Source organism: Erpetoichthys calabaricus, chromosome 9 (assembly GCF_900747795.2).
Source record: "Erpetoichthys calabaricus chromosome 9, fErpCal1.3, whole genome shotgun sequence".
In the NCBI taxonomy this organism is placed as follows: domain Eukaryota; kingdom Metazoa; phylum Chordata; class Cladistia; order Polypteriformes; family Polypteridae; genus Erpetoichthys; species Erpetoichthys calabaricus.
The window spans coordinates 140,996,935-141,017,869 of record NC_041402.2 but is presented as its reverse complement, the minus strand read 5'-3'; the positions used below and the strand labels follow the sequence as shown (position 1 = coordinate 141,017,869).

At 37.6% G+C, this 20,935-nt stretch overlaps 1 protein-coding gene across 2 annotated transcripts in view; it reads left to right on the top strand.

Moving 5' to 3' along the window:
• sorl1 (sortilin-related receptor, L(DLR class) A repeats containing) overlaps nt 1-20,935 on the top strand; it is a 226,452-nt gene that overhangs the window by 132,641 nt on the left and 72,876 nt on the right. For both annotated transcript variants that reach the window (XM_051932187.1, XM_051932186.1), the window contains exons 22-28: nt 1,070-1,243; nt 1,644-1,757; nt 8,620-8,739; nt 8,849-8,968; nt 9,811-9,936; nt 10,544-10,654; nt 11,392-11,523. In XM_051932187.1, the coding sequence (XP_051788147.1) occupies nt 1,070-1,243; nt 1,644-1,757; nt 8,620-8,739; nt 8,849-8,968; nt 9,811-9,936; nt 10,544-10,654; nt 11,392-11,523 (897 nt within the window). The remainder of the gene's footprint in view (nt 1-1,069; nt 1,244-1,643; nt 1,758-8,619; nt 8,740-8,848; nt 8,969-9,810; nt 9,937-10,543; nt 10,655-11,391; nt 11,524-20,935) is intronic.

Below are 20,935 nucleotides of genomic sequence, written 5' to 3'. Positions count from 1 at the left end.
CATGCATCACATGAAAATTAGTGTAAGGAATTATTAAGGATAAGATTGAACAGCACATGGCAAGTACAGGAGTTTTGCTGAACAGTCAGCATGGGTTCAGAAGAGAGGTCGTGTTTTACTAACATGCTGGAATTCTATGAGGAAGCAACAAAAGGATATGATCAAAGTGGAGCATATGATATTGTTTATCTTGACTTTCAGAAACCATTTGATAAGGTGCCACATGAGAGGTTGGGCATCAAACTAAAAGAAGTTGGAGTTCAGGGAAGCACAGGATGATGGTGCAAGGAACCTTATCAGAATTGGCTGATGTTAAAAGTGGTGTTCTGCAGGGGTCAGTGCTAGGGCTGCTGCTATTTTTAATATATATAAATGATTTAGATAGGAATATAAGTAACAAGCTCGTTAGGTTTCCAGATGTTACCAAGATAGCTGGATTGGCAGGTAATTTTGAATCCCCTAAATCATTACAGAAGGACTTGGACAGCATCCAGGCTTGGGTAGATTTGACGCAGATGAAATTTATTATCAATAAATGTGAATTATTACATATAGGAATCAAAAATGTTATGTTTGAATACACAGTGAGAGGTATGAAAATCGAGAGTACACCTAATGAGAAGGATTTAGGAGTCATAGTGGACTCAACGCTATCAACTTCCCGACAGTGTTCAGAAGCCATTAAGAAGGCAAATAGAATGCTAGGTTATATAGGACGATTTGTGGAGTACAAGTCCAAGGAGGTTATGCTCAAGCTTTATAATGAACTGGGGAGCCCTTTTCTGAAGTACTGTGTGCAGGTTTAATCTCCAGGCTACAAAAATGACATAGAAGTGCTAGAAAAGGTTCAGAGAAGAATGACTAGGTTGATTCCAGGGCTAAATGAGGTAAATTATCAACGAAAGATTTAAAGAGTTGATACTTTTCAGTTTAAGCAAAAGTAGATTAAGAGGCGCCATGATTGAAGTGTTTAAACTTCTGAAGGGAATTATTACAGTGGATCAAGACTGTTAATTTTAAAATGAGTAACTTTCATTTTCAAACTTTTGTTCATTTCCTTGTTTTCAAGGCAATAATGGGTGCACAGGCAAACCCTGTCGACTCCTTTGTCTGCCCAAACCTGATAATGGTCACAGCTGTGTCTGTCCTACGGATGATCATACTTCTGTCCTGCCTTCAGGAGAGCTGCAGTGTGACTGTCCCCAGGGATATCAGCTCATAAACAGCACCTGTATAAGAGAAGGTGAGAACAAACTGACAAAAGAGTTTGACTCCTGGAATGAAACAAGGCTGAAGCATACACAAAAATTGTAGGAATCCAAGAATAAATTTAGAAGTAATAACAGTTCAGAATTCATATCCAGTCCTATAAAAACAGCAATATTTCAAAATATGTATATTATCAGTTTCCTTACATTTCTATAATAAGTATGTATTAAGAGTACATACATTAGTTTCTAGTTGGTAACTGATCAAATTTTAATTAAAACCTTGGTTAAAGTTATGTTAAAAAATCATGGCCTCGATTGAATGATACAGACTTGTTTGTTAATGCTAAACTGTGGTAACTTGCAAATGATCTGGTTAAAACTAATTTTAAATAGTCCTGTGAACTAACACAATGTTTATATAATTCTTCATAGCTACCACTTGTCAGCCAAACCAGTACCGTTGTTCTAATGGGAACTGCATTAGTGCAATCTGGAAGTGTGACAGTGATGATGACTGTGGAGACAGGAGCGATGAGCAAGAATGTCGTACGTAACTTTTTTTTTTTTTTTGTTTCGTTTCATGCCTCATAGTTGTTTTCATTGACAGTAGTACTTGTAAGTAAATTTGTAGGAAGGGGCAGCACAACTTTTCTTTCTTATGAACCTCAATTGTTTTAAAGTGGACAGAAATCATAATTACTTTGTTTTATAAGTAATTATTAAATCTATTGTTACATTTAATTTTATATGATGGTTTTGGAACCTCAGTATTAATAATATAAACCATCTTAAAAACATTGTGAAAATTAACAGTAAAATTATTGGTTAACAGCAGATCTCTTGTCACTGAACTATGTTACAAACAGGTTAAAAAGAAAGCCGACTCAGTTCAGTCAGACTGTAGCCCTGTTCTTTTTTCCTAAATTTCAGCAGTTGCCATCAGGCTGCAGATTTAGGTTTCCGAGGGTAAAGAGCAACAGATTTAAAATCTTTTATTCCTAGAGCTATAAGCATTTTAAATTATTTTACTTGTAGGGATGCTGCCAAATGCTGAATTCCACATTATTACTTTGTGTACTGTTAAAAGTAATGAATCTTCTTTGTTCTAATCTTGAGTGTGTGTATACTGTATATGCCAATACTGATTGTCCGTTGTTGTTTATTTTATTGAATCTGTGTAACAATGCCTAATGTTTTTGTGCCTTTCAGCTGCAAACAGATTTCCCTCTGGGATAATAAGGTCCACTTAAACTAGCATTGTTGAGTGTTAATTATGACTCAATATCCAAAATTTGATTATTTGTTTTGTTATCAAAACGTCCTGTTGTCATGCTTTGTTAGATTGTAAACCAACTTAGTTATGAAAACTATATTTCATGTGTGTAAAGCAAGCAGGCATCATTTCAAAGATATACTACACTGTAAAAATAACAAATCTGCATTTTTATAGTACAAACAGATAACCTAGGTTTTATTCACATAGGTGTTGAAGTGTTTTAAATTTTAAAATTTAAAATGTCTTGCTGTCAAAGCTGCTTACTTCTTCATACCACACAGATTAAGAACTATCCAGCAGAGCAATTATGTTCACAGACAGTACCACAGTAGTACAAATATTCATGTGTTTTTGTATGTTTGAACTGGTCATTTTAAGATTTTTAGGTTTTTGAAAAATTTACAATTAAATTTCATCTACTGATAAACTCACATATTAATAAATCTTATTAGTGTGCATCTGTAGGAAAGAATCACAGTTAACAATAGAATCCCTGAAGCCTACGAAAAAAGTCATAATGTCAGGCCACCTTAAATTCCTTTGTACCTCTTCATCAGCATCGTTGTTTTGCAAATACAGTGGAACCTCGGTTTGCGAGCATAATTCGTTCCGGAAACGTGCTCGTAGTCCAAAGCACTCGTATATCAAAGTGAATTTCCCCATAAGAAATAATGGAAACTCAGATGATTTGTTCCACAACCCAAAACTATTCATATAAAAATGATTAATACAAAATATAAAGTAAAAATACATAAAACAAATTAACCTGCGCTTTACCTTTGAAAAGAATCATGGCTGGTGTGAGTGAGTTTCTAAACTCTTGTGGGATTGCACCCAATGGGACAACACGCGGAAGAGCGTCCCAAAGCAATCGCAGTCTCCCAGCGCTGTAGAAGTTCGCCGTAAAAGCGAATCCGAAAAGATCGCGGACATGCTATAAGCGCCTGCTGTCGATGGGTGATAAAAGGAACAAGGAACATTATAAATGTGCAGGGCCCTGCCTGACTGCTGTGTCTGTGTATAAATAACTGCGTTGTTGCTGTTTCAAGCTGAATAAAGCTGGTGTTGCTAAAGTACTGAGACTCAGCTTCGTGTTTTAGGGTGCAAGACGGGGACTCGCACGTCACAGCACACACGCGCGCACGAGCACACACACACACGAGTGCGCGCGTGCATACACACACGCGCACGCACACACAGTCACAATTGTAATGCTGTATTAAACCGTATACGCTCGTACGGATGTTGACTATATGAGTGAGGCACGCCGACTCCGACGGGAAATAGGAGACGATTGCCCACAATCCCGCAGCGAGAGAAAGAAGAACCATCAGCTCAGTTGTGATCACATGACGCTCAGCAGACAAAGTGTATACATACTACTCGTACTGCAAGACCTCGCTCGTTTATCAAGTCAAAATGTATTAAAAATTTTTGCTTGTCTTGCAAAACACTCGTAAACCAAGTTACTCGCAAACCAAGGTTCCACTGTACTGTATGTCAATCAACACAAGCAACAAGCAGCCTGTTATCCCATCACCCATAGATGCAGCTGAAGTTCTCCCAGCTCAAGTCTCAAAATCTGAATTTTTTGTTATTCAGTTTTATTCTTGAATAAAAGCATACTTGTTTCATTACAGCTTTGCAAAGTGTTTATTTTATATTCCAGTAACCACTTGAATGAGATCAAATTTGTCTTTGTCTGTCTCGCACATGCACACACACATCCATGCATGAAAACATCACTATTTGAAAATGCTCTTTGAACATGGGTTGTCATATGAACATGTTTTTGTTTTTTTTTTGTCGATCTTAGCTGTTCTCCACATTATGGTGCATGGCACTGAGAATGTAGACAGGCGTCTTCTTTTTGGGTGCATACATCTTCAGCATGGCACTGCCAGATCTAAACACTAGCATGGAGAATTGCTTGCATATTAAAGTGACTTTAACTGCAGGTAGAAGTTATTTATTGGGCCAAGCAGAGTTGTGTTGTCGTGTAGCTGTCTCTTAGCCAGCAAAAGCAATGTGATTGTCTGTTCTTACGGTTCTGCCTTTGTCCAGAAACGGCTCCATGAGCTTTATGACCACAGTCTCAGAAAGTCTTTCTCCTGTGGGACGACTGGGATCTTTTTCTAAATAAGCTTTGGCATTGCACATGTACTTTCCCTCTAAATCTGCCACAAACCAAAACTTTATGCCAAATTTGTCAGGCTTGGTTGAGATGTATTGCAAGAGAAGAAAACGGACCTTGGTTGGAAACAGTTTCTCATCAACAGTAATATGTTGCCCTGGGTTGTAACTTAAAACACAGTTCTCAACAAAACGTTGCCATATGTCCGAGATCACAGCAAATCTGTAGTTTTGCACGGGTGTCTTTGTTGTCAAAGCGCAAATGCTGCATGATAGTCTGATAGCAGTCATGGGGCATCATATCTTTGATCGCAGGTACAACAGATAGTTTTGAGCAGGCTTCAACCACAGCACCAGCTGTGGTCATTGCTGTTCTTGTAAAAAGAATGGAGATAAACACCATCAACTCAGAGAGGGAGAGGCAAGTTCATTGAACCACGTGAATGTCACTGACAGAATAAAACTTAATTCAAAAAAAAAAAAAAAAGCTAACTTATTTAAATCAGGTGTTGCAGACTCAAATCAAATGTATGCTTTTATTATTTTATAGTAATAACAGCAGCTCAGTTCTCAAAATAGAGAGAGCTTGGACTCAAACCCGCAACCTCTTGATTAGGGCTGGGCAATTAATCGAAAAGTAATCGAAATCGACATTCAGAACCTATAATCGATCAAATTTTTCCAGGTCGATTATTTCGATTACTTTCCCTTTAAAAACACTACCGCGTGTGGAGTCACGTGACCCCGCTCCGTTATGTTACGTTATTCCGCCGACATGTCGAGCATGGAGAGCTTAAACACTGACACACCTGAGCAACAAGAGCAGCTTGTACCAAAGAAAAACGCAGTCTCCCTCATTTGGACACATTTTGGCTTCAGAAAGGATGACATCGAACAAAATGAAGTCAGATGTAGACACTGTAGAAAAACAGTTTCGACGCCCAAAGGCAACACCACCAATTTGTTTCAACACTTGAAGCACAATCACATTACTGAATATGAACAGTGCATGGCTTAAAAAAAAACAAAAAGAGACTGACAAGCGCCCAGCAACAAGTGCCTCCGCAAAGCAGATGTCGATAAACCAAGCGTTCACAAATGCCACACAGTATGAGAAGAGTTCAAGAAGATGGAAAGAAATAACTGACGCTATTTGTTATTACATCGCAAAGGATATGACTCCCTTGGCTATAGTGGAGCGAAGCGGGTTTAAACACCTCGTTAAAACTCTCGACAGAAGATACACTGTGCCATCGCGATCACATTTTTCTAAAACTGCGCTGCCAGACATGTACAAGACATGTTGTAAAAATGTAGCTGCTGAACTGAAAAATGTTCAACGCTTTGCAGCCACATCTGATCTCTGGTCAAGTAGGACGATGGACCCATTCTTGAGCCTTACTTTGCACTACATTGACGATGATTGGCAGCTGCACCAGAGATGCCTTGAGACGGCATATTTTCCAGCCAATCACATGGCAGATATGATTGCGCAAGGTCTGAAAGATATGCTTTCTGAATGTTGACCTCACGGAAGAAAAACTTTCAGCCATTACAACAGACAACGGTGCTAATGTTGTCAAAGCTGCTGCGCTTAATGGATGGTTACGGCAGCAGTGTTTTGGACACCGCCTACACCTTGCAATTGGTAAGTACACGTCAGCTTAATTAAATATAATGGCATAAAAGTAAAAGAGGTCATTAGGAAGCTTTTTTAAAGGGAGTGAGGCAACACCTTCAGCAAGTTCAGCTACACCCACTCTGTCACTTCAGCAATCGCTAGAAGTAGAGATAAGCAGCTATTTGGTGTCCCCCATGCTGGATAGTGAGGCAAATCCACTGGACCGGTGGAGGAAGCATCATGTACACTTTCCCACTCTAAGTAAGGTGGCAAAAAAGTATCTCTGCATACCAGCTACTAGCTCCCCATCAGAGCGGGTTTTCAGTTCGGGCGGAAACATTGTTACATGCCTCAGGTCCTGCCTGAAACCTGAAAAGGTTAACATGCTCGTGTTTCTTAGTAAGAACTTAGAGTAAATTCATGTTAATATAGTGACATGACAAGATCGCTAAGATCACCTCATGCAACAGTGTTTAGAGAGTTCTATTTTCATTACAACATTAAAATATTTGTTTACAGAAGATGCAAGAAATGCACTGTTTAAAATATTATTTACAGGATATATAAGAGTTATTTTATTTAGAAGAGATACTGTTTATTTTCTACTTTTAATAAGAAAAACATTGAAAATAATTTATTTTGTTTCCAAAAGTGCAAGTTATTTATTTTTACTTTTTTTATAAGAACAAAGTGACTGTTCGTTTTAGGCAATGTGTGCTTTAATTTCAGTTGTTCAACATTGATGTTCAATAAATAATCACAGATAGAAGTTAGTGTGTTTCCTTCAATTATTTTAAAATCAAGTAATGCACCCTTCATTCAAAAATCTCTCACTTGTAATATGTGAGCATATTAACTGTACAAAACTTGTCAGTGAACTATGAGGGCAAAAAATAAATAAATAAATAAAATAATCGTTCATTAATCGTAATCGAGTTAAAATGTTCAATTAATCGAGATTTTGATTTTAGGCCAAATTGCCCAGCCCTACTCTTGATTACCTCTTACCTCTGCACCAGCCAAGCAGACACGTCGACTTTCTGTCGATTGATATTTATGCTTGGGTTTTTACTCATTGATGGCAATATGTAAATTGAATGATTTCTTTTTCTTTGGTTATATTCTTAAATTAAAGTGCACTTGTTTTGTTATACTGTACCTTTTGTGAAAGTATTTATTTGATATTTGGACTAAAGTCTTCACACATTATACGGGCCTGTATCGAAGGAGTGACACTTCATAGGAGTGACATAACAAAGAAGTGACATTTTATTGGAGTGACATAACGATGGAGTGACAAATTTTGATTAAAATTTTATTTAAAAAAAAAAACAATAATTATAAAAATTAAGATTTTATTAAAAAAAACTAGAACCACTGAATTGTTAATATATTTTAAACTTGTTTACAATTCTTGTTCTCCATCACTGAAATTATCTTCCACCTCATAGTTGTTTACATTTCTTGAACTGAAGTGCAAATTGTGCGCAATTCCACGAAGGTATTCATCGAGAGGGACGGTTCCATGTCTCCTGACAACAGTTGCAAGCCTCTCTTCCCTCTGGATTTATTCTTTCTGGTTATCACTCTTTTGAAATTTATATCTGAGGTTTCACTCCTATTTATGTCACTCCTATGACACGTCACTCCTTTTAATAGGACCACATTATAGACTTCATATCATTATTACTATATGTAATTTTGTAGCTTTAAATTACAAACAAAGCACCAATTTTACCCTAGTTAAATTTAAGATAATTTGGAAAACGAGAATATAAAGCATGCTGTGTCATTCATATATCCATTTGGTGAATGCATTCATGGTGTTCATTGTTCCTGGTTTTTTGAGTCTAACCAATGTAACCTTAGTTTATGAACCACTCCTATAAGGGCTAGCAGTCCATCACTAGACAAGCGAACAATTAATTTACAGTAATTAATCTTATAGTTTGGTGGTTGAAATGGTTAAATTCTTTATGGGTGTTTTTAAACCATTTAGCCTTTTGTTGTTGTTAATGGTTCAATCCCTTCAATCGGCTCTTATATTGTATCGGATTTCATTGTGTGAACAAAGATGGCCATAACTTCATTCCCCTTTGCAATAGCTTACCCTGGTGATCAAAAAATTCTACCGGGTAAAACAATTGAGAGCTTTACCCATCTCCTAGCATCCACATTTTTTTTTCGGTCTTGGTTAATATCACAATTCTTGTAAAACTCCATTTTTCAAGTTAGACTTGTGGTCTTTTTACTAGTGTTTTCTTCAGTAAATTATTTGGACTTTTTCAGAGAGGCTATCATTTTAGTGAGTGTATATACTATCTCATGTAAATATTTATTGACTAAATCATAATTTAGCTCCCCTTACTCCCTCTCAGCCACTACGAGTTGTGATACTGTGCAGTTTCGCTGTATGGCTTCTGGATCTTGCATTCCCCTATCTTTTAAGTGTGACCATGAAGATGATTGTGGTGACAACAGTGATGAAGAACACTGTGGTAAGCAACCCAAAATCCATGTACTGATTGACTTCAGCCATTCACAAAAAAAATAGACAAACGCACAAATAGAATCTTTAAAAATCTTTTTTTTTTATTTTTTAAACAGCAAGCCACACGTGTGCTGCAGATGAATTCATGTGTGACAGTGGAATCTGCATTCGTAAAACCTGGCGCTGTGATGGAGACAATGACTGCAGGGACTGGTCAGATGAAGCCAACTGCACAGGTTGAATTTAAGATCTTTTTTTGTCCTTCTGCTTTGTACTACTATAATCTGAAAACGTTTAAACCGATTGACACTTTAATGAAGTGTCAGTGTCTAGATTCATTTATGTTTAAATGTTATCATATTTGTTTTTGTATTTGAAGGCACACTTAATCCTGATTTAGTATGCCATGCAGATTCATGTAATGTCCAAAAATCATTTTTGGATTTAATTTCTGACTTTTCTTTTCAATTTGAAGTAATCAAAAAACTGACTAGGAATGTGACCATGGTTCACTTGTTGTGTGTATTAATGTTACACCTACATGAGTAGTTTACACAGGGTGTGGTACAACTTTACAAAAATTAAAAATGTTGCAGATTGCATGAGCCAGTTTAGTATAGTTTATCTCATCCTTATTGAGGTAAAATGAAAATACTTGCTGCTGTTTGTCTTGCTTTCCACTCAGTAATTTTTTTCTTTTCAGTTTTATAGATTCTTATTTATTTTTTTCTCTATTTTGCCCCATTTCTTTCTCCGTACTTTCTCCAGTTTTCTTTTCACTATTTTCTATCATATTCTTCTCTTTTCATTTCAAGGAGCTCACATTGTTCTGCTGTCTCTCTGTCATTTGTTTCTCCTCTCTCATTTGCCTTATCCTTCCAACATCCCGTATTTTAATATTTCTTCTACCAGTCTTACAAAATCCTGTTGCCCTGCTTTTTTATTTCTTTATTTTTTCTTTTCAACGGCCTTCTCTCTGCATGTTTTATTACTTTTTTGTTTTCCTCTTTTCACCTCTAATTGTCATCACTGTTGGTTTTTTTTGTGTTTTACTGATTCTCTTCTCCCATATTTGTAGTGAGCAATCACACTTGTCTTTCAAGAAGCTTTCAGTGCCAAACAGGCCACTGCATCCCCAGTCGCTGGGTGTGTGACGGAGATGATGACTGTCAAGATGGATCGGATGAAGATGCCAAGCAGTGTGGTGAGGACCTACTACTTGAATGATATATAGTGAGAATATCATTGCCAGTTTTGTGGATAAGAGAGGCTCAAGCAAAAGGTTCCTTTTATAGTGATAATGTTGTTAGTTTGCTTTTGTGTCAGAAGAAAAATACAAGTCTTGTAATAGGTACAAAAATACCAAAGACAATTAGAATCGGAAAATCTGAGCAAAGTTTTGATTTATGTTAATTTAAGACCAGGTTGCTTTAATGTAAAATTATTATTAGAACATAATTCACAGTTTTAGAATAAAGTACCCTCAGTACGTGGTCACACTCATCTTTGCTAATTTCATAGTTTGCTCAATGCTTCACTAACTTTAATAGAGACTTTTGGAATAGCCATCCTTTAATGCAAGACATTTTCCAATCCCTTATTTAACAGGATTATGCTTATTGGGTGCCATTCTTGGCTAAAACATCACCCACTGCAAAACTAGTCTGCTTGGAGTGTTGCATCATTTTACAGTATTTTAGACCATTACATCATGTTTTCTTTAGAGCCACTTTTCCTTCATGAGTACACATTCTCTGCATTTATTAAATGTTACTGTACTGAAATAATAATAATGGCTTAAACTTTTACAGATAGTAAGCAATGCAATGGTTTCTGGTGTAACAGTGGGGCATGCATTCCAGCCAACAAACACTGTAATGGCATTGAAGACTGTCATGGGGGTGAAGATGAGCTTAATTGTGGTATGTATACATGTAGAAATTGTGTACCATATTAATTTGTTGTGTTCATTTATGAACCTGTTTACCTGCCACACCTTCCTTCTAAACTCCCAACTTTCCAGCAGTTCTTTAAAGTAAGGTAACAGTTACAAAAAGAAAATTGTTTAGAGTTTGTTTTTGTAACCAGACTCCGCTAAAACAGTAAAGTGCTCTGACATTTTAGATATTATAGCAAAACTTAAATTAATCTATGAATATAAATTTCACGTTCTTTTAGACAGAAGAACATTTATCTCAGACATGCTATAGTACATGGAGCACACCACATATTCTAAGTCTGGAAGTAAAATTAACTATTCCTATCTAAGGCAACCAGAAAGTATTTAAATGTGCATTTTCAACATAGATTGTTTTTATATGCTTAATATATAAATTAGAATGAATGACTATCAAAGATAGATTATAAGCAATGTGTGTGCAATAGCTATAACATAGGTCTAACAAGCCTACACTGCAATAGCTAATGTATATCATTTTACATAACTGTAGTACCTATAAAATGCATTGTGTGTATATTCCAGCATATGGCACACTGCAAATGTTAGCACTGTTGCAGAAATATTTAACCATACATAAATAATTTAAAAAACTTCAATAGTACATTGTAAGAACAAATGCTGCAATACAGTATACTGTATCTCTATGCATAAATTTGGGTACATTTTGCCGTTAAGCTAATCATTACCATTTCTTCTTAGATCCCTTATGCACCAGGTATATGGACTTTGTGTGTAAAAATCGACGACGGTGTTTGTTCCAGTCAATGGTATGCGATGGGGTTAAACATTGTGAGGATGGCTCAGATGAGGATCCAAACTTTGCAGGCTGTCGTAAGTTTCCTTGTACAACTCTTTTGCTAGTCATTTGGGCCACTGAAGTGATATTGAATTGGGAAGTTAAATATTTTCTAAGCCTGGTTTCCTCAACTTTACACAGCTTACATATGAATATTATAACTGATACAGTATTAAATACTGTTAATATTGTTAATGGGGTGCAAAATTAGGTGGAACTAATAGCAACTTTTTTCTGTATATTGACAAAAAAAAATTCTTTTTGTATTGGACAGTTTAAATTAAAGGTAAACTCTGATTAAAATGGCAACAATTGTAATGAAAATGTTCTGTGGAGGAATAAAAATGTTTTCTAATTTTTTAACTTCTGTATGGTTATATAATGAACAATTTTTTATTTGACTTGATTTTTAGATATTCCTAACATTCAGTTCAATTCATTTTACTTACATAATGCACATTTAAGCAAAGAATGGTGTCCAATTTTTTTAAATGTAATATGAAAAATGCGCAATAAATGCAACACATTGTGATGTAACAAACTGAGAAACTTAATGCAATATGTTTATGTCTGCCACACTCAGGGAAAGGATAGTTTCATTTATACACAATGACAATGTCATTGAGATAAAAGACACCTGAAAATGTACTCACTTCAAGTTAAACCGAATGCCTCAATGGACATGAGAAATAATAATGGTAAATCAAACTGAACCCTTTACTATAATTAATTAAATAACAGTTTAGAGTAATATGAAATTACCTCCATCTCACATCTAACAAGGGTATGCTATGCTAAAATAATGATTTTTCTGCCTTTGTTTAAATGCTGATATTACTATAGCATTCTGTAATACTGGTAACCAGACTGTAGAAGATTTTTGATGCCCATTAATAAAGGCTCTTCCTCCTACAGTAGTGTTTTGTTTATCCTCTCATTATTAAGAGGCCTGTGTCTTGAGATTGTAATGTACTCAGTAGAATATAGGCACTAATGATTGCTGTATGGCAGGCATGCGCAACCTTTCCGCTATTGACGGCCGCACTACAGACTTTTTACTTTAATAACGGCCGCACTACAGACTTTTTACTTTAATAACGGCCGCCAGTAAGTCCAAGTAAACTTAATAATGTTTTATGATTTATGTAAAAATTTACAGATTACACATTAAAACAGAGTATGATATATCTGACAATATTCAATTTACTGGTCTACATATGTAAAAAAATGTCTACGAAACGTCATATAGGACAAAAAACCTTTACAGCAATTGTTTCAGGAAGTTTGGAAAACATCGCCATTAATGGCTTCCTTGCTCTTGCATGTTTGCAGACAGACTTGCAAAGTCAGGGGACTCGCTGGAGACCATTAGCCGTATTCCAGACTCTAGATTGCTGTCTACCAATCGGGTTCGGTACTTGTTTTTCAGATATTTCATTCTGGAAAACGCTGCTTCGCACATATGATGACCGTTTGCTAATGGCGATAGGCAGTGTATGGACTTAGCCACAAGGCCGTACAGGCGTACACTCCCATTTCCTTCTCAGTTCCATATTGGCTAGCCGCTAGTCACGTGACTTCAAATGTACTCCTGGGTGTCAGCCCATTTCAACCGAACTAAATATTCAAGTAAGCAAATCGGCTTTCGGCGTCACCATACCGACCCGGCCGACAAAGATTCCGCGGCGTTGAGACCCCTTACTCGCTGGAGTCCAGAGACCCTACACCTGCACGGCCGCCATTACGTACACTTTAATATACACGTCCACGGCCGCCAAAGTCCTTGCCCACGGCCGCATGCGGCCGTACGGCCGCAGGTTGCGCACAGCTGCTGTATGGTAAGGGGGAGCTAATACATTTACAAAGTTTTGTGAAATTGGAGAATTTAAACTTAATTGGAAGCTATTGAAGTGATTTAAGAACAGTTGTTAGATAGTCCTTGTTATGATCCTTGCAATTAACAGTAGTGTAGTAAGTTAACTGAGTTTCTCTGTCTAGTAGGTCTCTTGACGGCAATATATGAGACACTTCCATTGGTGTCTACTTCAGCATTAGCCACTGGGCTTCAGGGACTAGACAGACACCTCTTAATTCAGTTGGGCTGTAGCTATAAAAAACAGTAAAAAATAACTTAAACAACAGGACTGGTATCAGTAGATCCTATGCTTTTCACTAAAGTTATGGGTTGTTACAGTTTGATTTTGGCTGCCTCTTGACTGCCGATCATGGCCACTTACTCCTCCACATTTACCAGTCTTGTCTATATCTGCTGTCAGCAAACATCTACAGTGTCTGATCAAATATTTTGCGTTTGCTGTGACATTATCAAACTCAGAGACCTTTTTGACTACACGTGTACCAGATTCAGATGTCTTGATCCCCAGCTTCATCGTGTTCTGGCATAACCAAAGTTCCTATGGAGGTATTGCCTTAAGAAGGGGGCCCGAGTTGCCTCGATAGCTTACATATTGTAATCTTTTTAAGAGTCATTTTGCTTGACTTCTCATTACATCCATAACCGCTGACACGGTACAGAACCCTAGTATTTCAAGGAGACCCAAGTTATTTTCCTGTCTTGTAAAGGTGAAGTTGTGGAAGAAAATTTAATACATACAGGCACACACCCCCAAACCCCCCCCCCCCAAAACTGGAATGCCCCGATTTAAGCAAAAAAACACAGGCAGGAGAGAGCGTCAATCGTTATTCTTCATCTGAATCTTTAAAGAGTTAACAAGTGTATTACATGTTAGCCACATGCTAGTCACATTGCTACAAGGGAAAAAATGTACTCTGCGCTATATTTATACAATTCATTGATTAGGTCACTGTTCTTTAAAAGGAGTTCATTACAAATTCAGAAAACTTTTAACATGATTGGTTACACCTAGTTGCTAACAGGACATGCACTACTTGATTGATAGTCCTGTTTGTTTAGGATGTATGTGACTTTATAAAAATGTATATTTTACATTTTTATTTTTAGGAGCTGTGTGAACCTCAAGAAAAAGGAAAAAAGAGCAATGGCCTATATAAATATATTTAATCCAGCTTGGTACAAAACAGGTTAACACATTTTATCATAGTGAATAAAAATAACAGCGTCAGCTTTTAAGCATAAGCTTAGAAGGATATGAGACTCAGACACATGCCAGGTGCACACATAGAGCAGGGTTCAAATTTAACTCTTACAAAGTAAACCATTGCCATCTCATCTGGTGTGTGGTTAGATCCCTTTCCTCATGGAGCCAAAGTCGTGATGCAGAAGCACAGTGAAAAAATTGCAGAATAGTGTCAGAGCAAGGACACACCCTTGCTTCACCGCACTTGGGCTCTCAAAGGATTCATAGTTACTTCCATCGTACTGCACTGTCCCTCTCATGTGAACATGTTCCTCCTTTTTGTTAAGTACCCACTAAATTAAATTCCTCCAATATTTTTCCATAGTGACTTGACTGTCTAAAATAGAAAAACCCACAATCTGTGCCACTGCAATAACAGTTTTGTAGGCAATCTGACAAGCATAAATTGCAAAAACCTGATGAAAAAGGCATGGTGATGCCACTAACGTGTTCCTTTTATTCTCAGCTAGTGTTTGCGGAACAATTTGCCCCATACTCTTAAGTTATGCATGGTCCCAGCAAGCTGTCTCACAGTGCAGACTGTGAGTTTCTGGCAAATGCACGATGATACTGATTGGATATTAGGAAGCTGTAGTGTATGGCTTGTGGTTTTTTTTAAAAAATGAAATCCAATTCTTTTTTTTTTTTTTTTTTTATGTCTGGTCATCCTAATTTGTATCATTATTGTTAATAATTTTATGATACTTTAACTCAGCGGCAATTGAATATGATTTTGCAGATGCATATGAATTTTCTTCCAAGAATTTCTTCAGTCTCCAACAATGAAGCAGCAACATCTCTCTGAGAGAAAAACTTTTTCTCTTGTGGTTTGCTGCTGTTCTCAGCATCTCCTTCACCAGCTGACATCTCGAACCAGTTGTTTCTCAATTGCTTCTTGTGTTTGTTTTTTGGTATCTTGGTCACAAAATCGATCTTTGTATCATGGATCAAGGATAGTAGATAGTATAGTGACTCGGAGAATGCACCACTGAAATGTTTTGTGACAGCCTCCAAAAGTGTGGTTTTCACCATCTGAACTCCATAATGTTTAAGCGCTTCAACAGATGGAATCACATTCACAATTGTAGATGAATTCATGTTTATGTTTTTCGTAAGTTACTCGAATGGTTCAAGTAATCATGTTTTCCACAAGTGCCAGCAAGAGTGCTCTTCTGATCAACCAGATTTTTCAGCATATAATGCATGCTGTTCCAACGAGTCGGCACGTCCTGCTAAAGCATTCTTGTTGGGGTACCAAGGTCTGTTTGTATGTCTCTTAGCCTTGAAATAGGGAGCCGTGAGTGCTTAAAATGAGTAACTATTTGCCTCCCAATGGCAAAATAGTCGGAGATGCTTCTCTGGCTCAGTAAACCTTCATTTACAGCAAGCTGAAAACTAAGCTGCATGGCTCACAAACTTTTAATGCCACTTTATTGTATAGCTTTTGCCATATTGTGAGCATTGTCATGAAGCACAACTTGCACATTACTTTTTGAAATGTTCCTCTTTGTTAACATGGAATCGAAAGCTTGTGCAATGAAAATTCCAGAATGAGAACCGGAGAACTCATTAGCATGCAACAGCACTCTTTTTGCCTCAAAACTTTCGTCAATCCCGTGTGCCATTAGACTCAACATGCTCATGGGGCTGACTTCTAAGCTCCACACATCTGTAGTGAAGCTAATGCTGGTGACGTTGTTTCTTAAAAGTTTGTGGATATGTGTCGCAATCACATCATATAATGCAGGCAGTGAGACATCTGCAAAGTATCGTTGGCTTGGAAGAATATATCAATGTTCTAAATGATGCAGCAGCCGACCAAGTCTCTTGTCCTCAGCGAGGGAAAAAGGTTTGTCATTGAGTGCAATCTTTTCCATTATTTTAGTAGTTATACTTTTAGCTCCAGTGCTGTCTTGAGGAAATGTCTTAACATTTTGAAGGTTTTGCTGTATGAGGCTACCTCTAGTGAGCCCAGTAGCATCTGATTTAACTTTCGTTTTGATAGCATTAGTTGCTAAAAATTCTGTGTATAATTCGTTATGATGGTTCTTCAGATGGGTAATTAAATTTGTGGTATTGAAAGATTTAATTCTGCAGCCTCCTCGTATTATCTCATTTTTTCAGGTAAAGCAGATAGCAACTCTGTTGTCTTCCTTTTTCGCAGTAAAAATATGACCACATGTCTGACATGCTGCTTTACTAACGATATCTGCCCAATGACTAAACAATGTGCATAGTGCTCCTGTCAGCAAAACTAGGAAACCCCGTGTTTTTGTGAGCACAAGGGGCTGTGCTTACATGCATGTTTTTCTGCAGCTTAATGTCTCCCTCACCGAACAATGACAGTAACATTTAATTCTTTAATGAACTGACAATGTTGACAAGCCCAAATTATATCAGTTGGCTGTATTGGTTAAAATGTACACATCTGTCGTCATTTTTAATGAACATTGGCCGATAACAATACAGTTCCTGATATATCGTGCATCTCTGACAAAAGCATCTTAGCAAGCCCTTACTGGTAGAACTGAAAAAAACACACATGTAAATTACATAGACTATGTGCCTCTAATTCTCTCTGTAAAATACACAGATCATATTGTCTATGCCACAATCATCCGCATGTCCAATGGTTCTTTTCATTGTACATACAAAGTACAATGGAGTCACAAATGCAGCCCTTCTTCTTTGTTGACATTATGAAAAGCCTGTGGCTATCATGCTCTTTTGAATCCATAAATCTCTCTGTTGGGGCCATGTACACCTATATTCTGAGCACGCACATCGTGGCATGACAATTGGACTGAATGTGTTCATATGGTGTGAGCACATTTACGACTGTTGATTATATTGTCTAGCGAGAGTAGGCATTTGGCCGTGATTTGTAAAAATTGCAGTGTATGGCTAGTATGAGACCACTGTGAAAGAATGAGAATGTGGGAGTTCAGTAGGGGATCGGTTTTCAGTGACACAATTTGGAACAGGAGGTTGATAGAGCGGAACTGATAACCAAGATTTGAGTCAATACTCATCTAAGATTGCCAATAGCTTACTGCAAAACACGGTGCTTGCTAAACATTCAGCTTTGCTTCTTCCTTGAAGTATACCAAACTTCCCTTTCCATTTTATAGTGTGATCAAGTATGTTTATTTCCATGCAGAACATTGCGCCATCTTTATTCATCTGTCTCCCCTATTAGTTACTGGTGCTATTCACTTGGACCATCAATCACCTGTGCTGCATTCTTCACTTGCATAAAGCCTAATGTTTAGAGCAGCAAATAGCTTATATACAGTATTAGCATCATATTAATCCATATCGACCAATAAATTTCAGCAAATTAATTTTTTTCTATTAATGGCACCAAATTTCAATTAAATCCATCAAGGCGTTTTTGCAGTATTTATTTTTTCTGTTGTGTTGATTAATTCTCAGCTGCCTAAATATGGATACAGTGATACCTTGAGATACAAGTTTAATTCGTTCTGTGACCGAGCTCGTAAATCAAAATGCTCTTATCTCAAATCAATTTTCCCCATTGAATGAATTGAAATGCCATTAATCCGTTCCGGACCCCCAAAAAACACTGCAATTTTTTTGTTACATGTTTTTAAATAAGAAAAATGTACTTATAAATAATGAATATTGTATAAAAACACAATACAATAGAATGTACTGCAATAAACTGGTTTTATTAAGTACAGTACAGTATAATGTACAGCATTTACCTTGGAGATCAGACGAGTTGAAGATGCTTACGGAGGTGGTGGAGAAAGGCTGAACTGAATGCTGTTCACTGATTTTTGCTCTTTTCGCCGCACCTTCCTCACTTTCATCTGCAGGGGTTTTTGAAAAAAAACCTGTCCAATGATGTCCATTTCATCCTCCCTTTCAGAATGTTTCTAAAATGCTTCATGCAAGTGTCATTAAATAGCGCAGTCACACGCCCAGTTTAAACTTTTTCTGGGTGTTTCATTTGAATAAAGTCTGAAAGTTTTTCCCACATTCCCATTATCTCACTTGTAGAGATAAGTGACGCGGAGGAGGCGGAGGAAGTTATTTCCTGCTAAACCTCCATGTGCCGCTGTGTCTGTAGCTTCTTTAGCTCCTCCGTTGTCAGTTCCTCAGAGTGCTCCTCGATGAGCTCATTGATGTCACCTTCATCCATGTCCAGGCTTGCTGGGGGATGTATCCTTCGGCCGCTATTACTCCTGCAAAAGTTTTGAGGTAATCCTCAGCTGCCTTCATATCCTCGCTCGCCGCCTAACCATGCCTGACAACGGAGTGAATGCCGGTCCTCTTTTTAAAATTCTCGAACCAGCCCCGACTGGCTTTAAACGGCTCGCCCGATGCCAAGTCTGTCGAAGTGCCTGGGGTCTGCTGCTGCAAATCAGCATAAATCGCTCGTGCCTTCTCGCAGATTATAGCCTCCGTCACGGTATTTCCTGCGAGCTGCTTTTCCGTCAACCACACAATCAGCAGCTTCTCCATATTTTCATGGATAGATGTCCGCTGTTTAAAAATGATTTTAACGCCCTTGGCTGGTGTGTTAGCCTTTATTGACTTCTTCTGCTTCAATATGGTGCAGATTGTAGAAGTGCTACGCTTGTACTGCTTCGCCAAATCAACTACACGCACACCTTGCTCATGTTTTTCTATAACTTCTTCCTTTAATTCAATGCACATCATCCACTTCTTCTTCTCTGCACTGTCCTTCGCACTCACTTTCTTCGGACCCATAGTTGGAAAAACAAAAGTTTTACAAAATAACTGCGAGCACAACACTGAGGCTTCCACTGCGAGCTAACTGCTTAAAGTGAATGAGTGAGACACGGGATGTTGCGCCGTTCACTGTGGTGAGCTGCACGAACTAGCGGTGGGGTGGGGTATCTGAAGCTGGCTCTTAACCCAAATTTTAGCTCTCAACTCAAAGCAAAAAATCGGCCAAAAGACTGCTCGTATCTCAAAAAACTCGTTAGTTGGGACACTCGTAAGTCAAGGTATCACTGTATATGAAAATTTCGTTTGTTGGTGGAAGCTTACTGACAAATTTTTTACTTTTTAAGTAAACAGGAAATAGTGTTTTTGTTGATGAGTGAGTGAATTAACTTTTTATTTTATATATGCAGTATATATGCTATATATATATATATATATATATATATATATATATATATATCATATATACTAGCAAAATACCCACGCTTCGCAGCGGAGAAGTAGTGTGTTAAAGAGGTTATGTAAACATATTTATACATATACATATCTACATATACACATATCTACATATACATAGTGCATTGTAACACGGACTGTGATTGTTACATGGGAGGGAGACGACAAATCACAGCTTCCCGCTTTCTAATCGGGCCTGTGATTGGTGCTTTGACTGATGCCCAGATCTCACAGTATCTCCCCTTAGGAGAGGCGTTAGGCAAGTGTAATTGAATAGCGGTGGTGCAAGTTTAGCTTTACACCTGTTTTTAAGGCTTATTGACTGAAAGGGGCTTTCATGAAAAAAGTTAGGGCTTTGCTACAGGATACACCCTCCACAAGTTAAGGAAGTAAAAATAAAGGTATATATTTCTGTTTTATTTAAACCTTTTAAGTTTGTATGTGGGTGGTATGGTGGTGCAGTTAGAGGGTGCCAGTTAGGAGACCCGGGTTCGCTTCCCTGCGTGGAGTTTGAATGTTCTCCCCGTGTCTGTCTGGGTTTCCTCCGGGTACTCCGGTTTCCTCCCACAGTCCAAAGACATGCAGGTTAGGTGCATTGGCGATTCTAAATTGTCCCTGGTGTGTGGGTGTGTGCACCCTGCGGTGGGCTGGCACCTTGCCCAGGGTTTGTTTCCTGCCTTGTGCCCTGTGTTGGCAGGGATTGGCTCCTGTATTTAGGATATAGCGGGTTGGATAATGGATGGATGGACATTTGTATGCATAGCCCCATTTTCCCGTTTTCGTTTTTTTTCTTTCTTCAGTAATATTTCAGCAAACCCGGAGCTTGTCAGTTCAAATCCTGGTACTGACACCACTGTGTGACCCTGAGGAAGTCACTTCACCTGCTTGTGCTACAAAAAACAAAAGTAATGTAACAAATTGTACCTCAGATGTTGCAAGTTGCTGGAATAAAGGCATAAGTCAAATAGATAAATATGTATTATACACATAGGAACTATTAATTTATTTTCAGTTAAGTCATCTGCAGCAAACCTTTATAAATGAGGGTTTCTCCTTTTTAGATAGTGCAAACTGTTTCTTCTTCATTGAGGTTTTCTCTTGGAGAGCTTTTTTCATTTCATTGAAAATTAAAGCAGCAGCTGCCAAAATATGT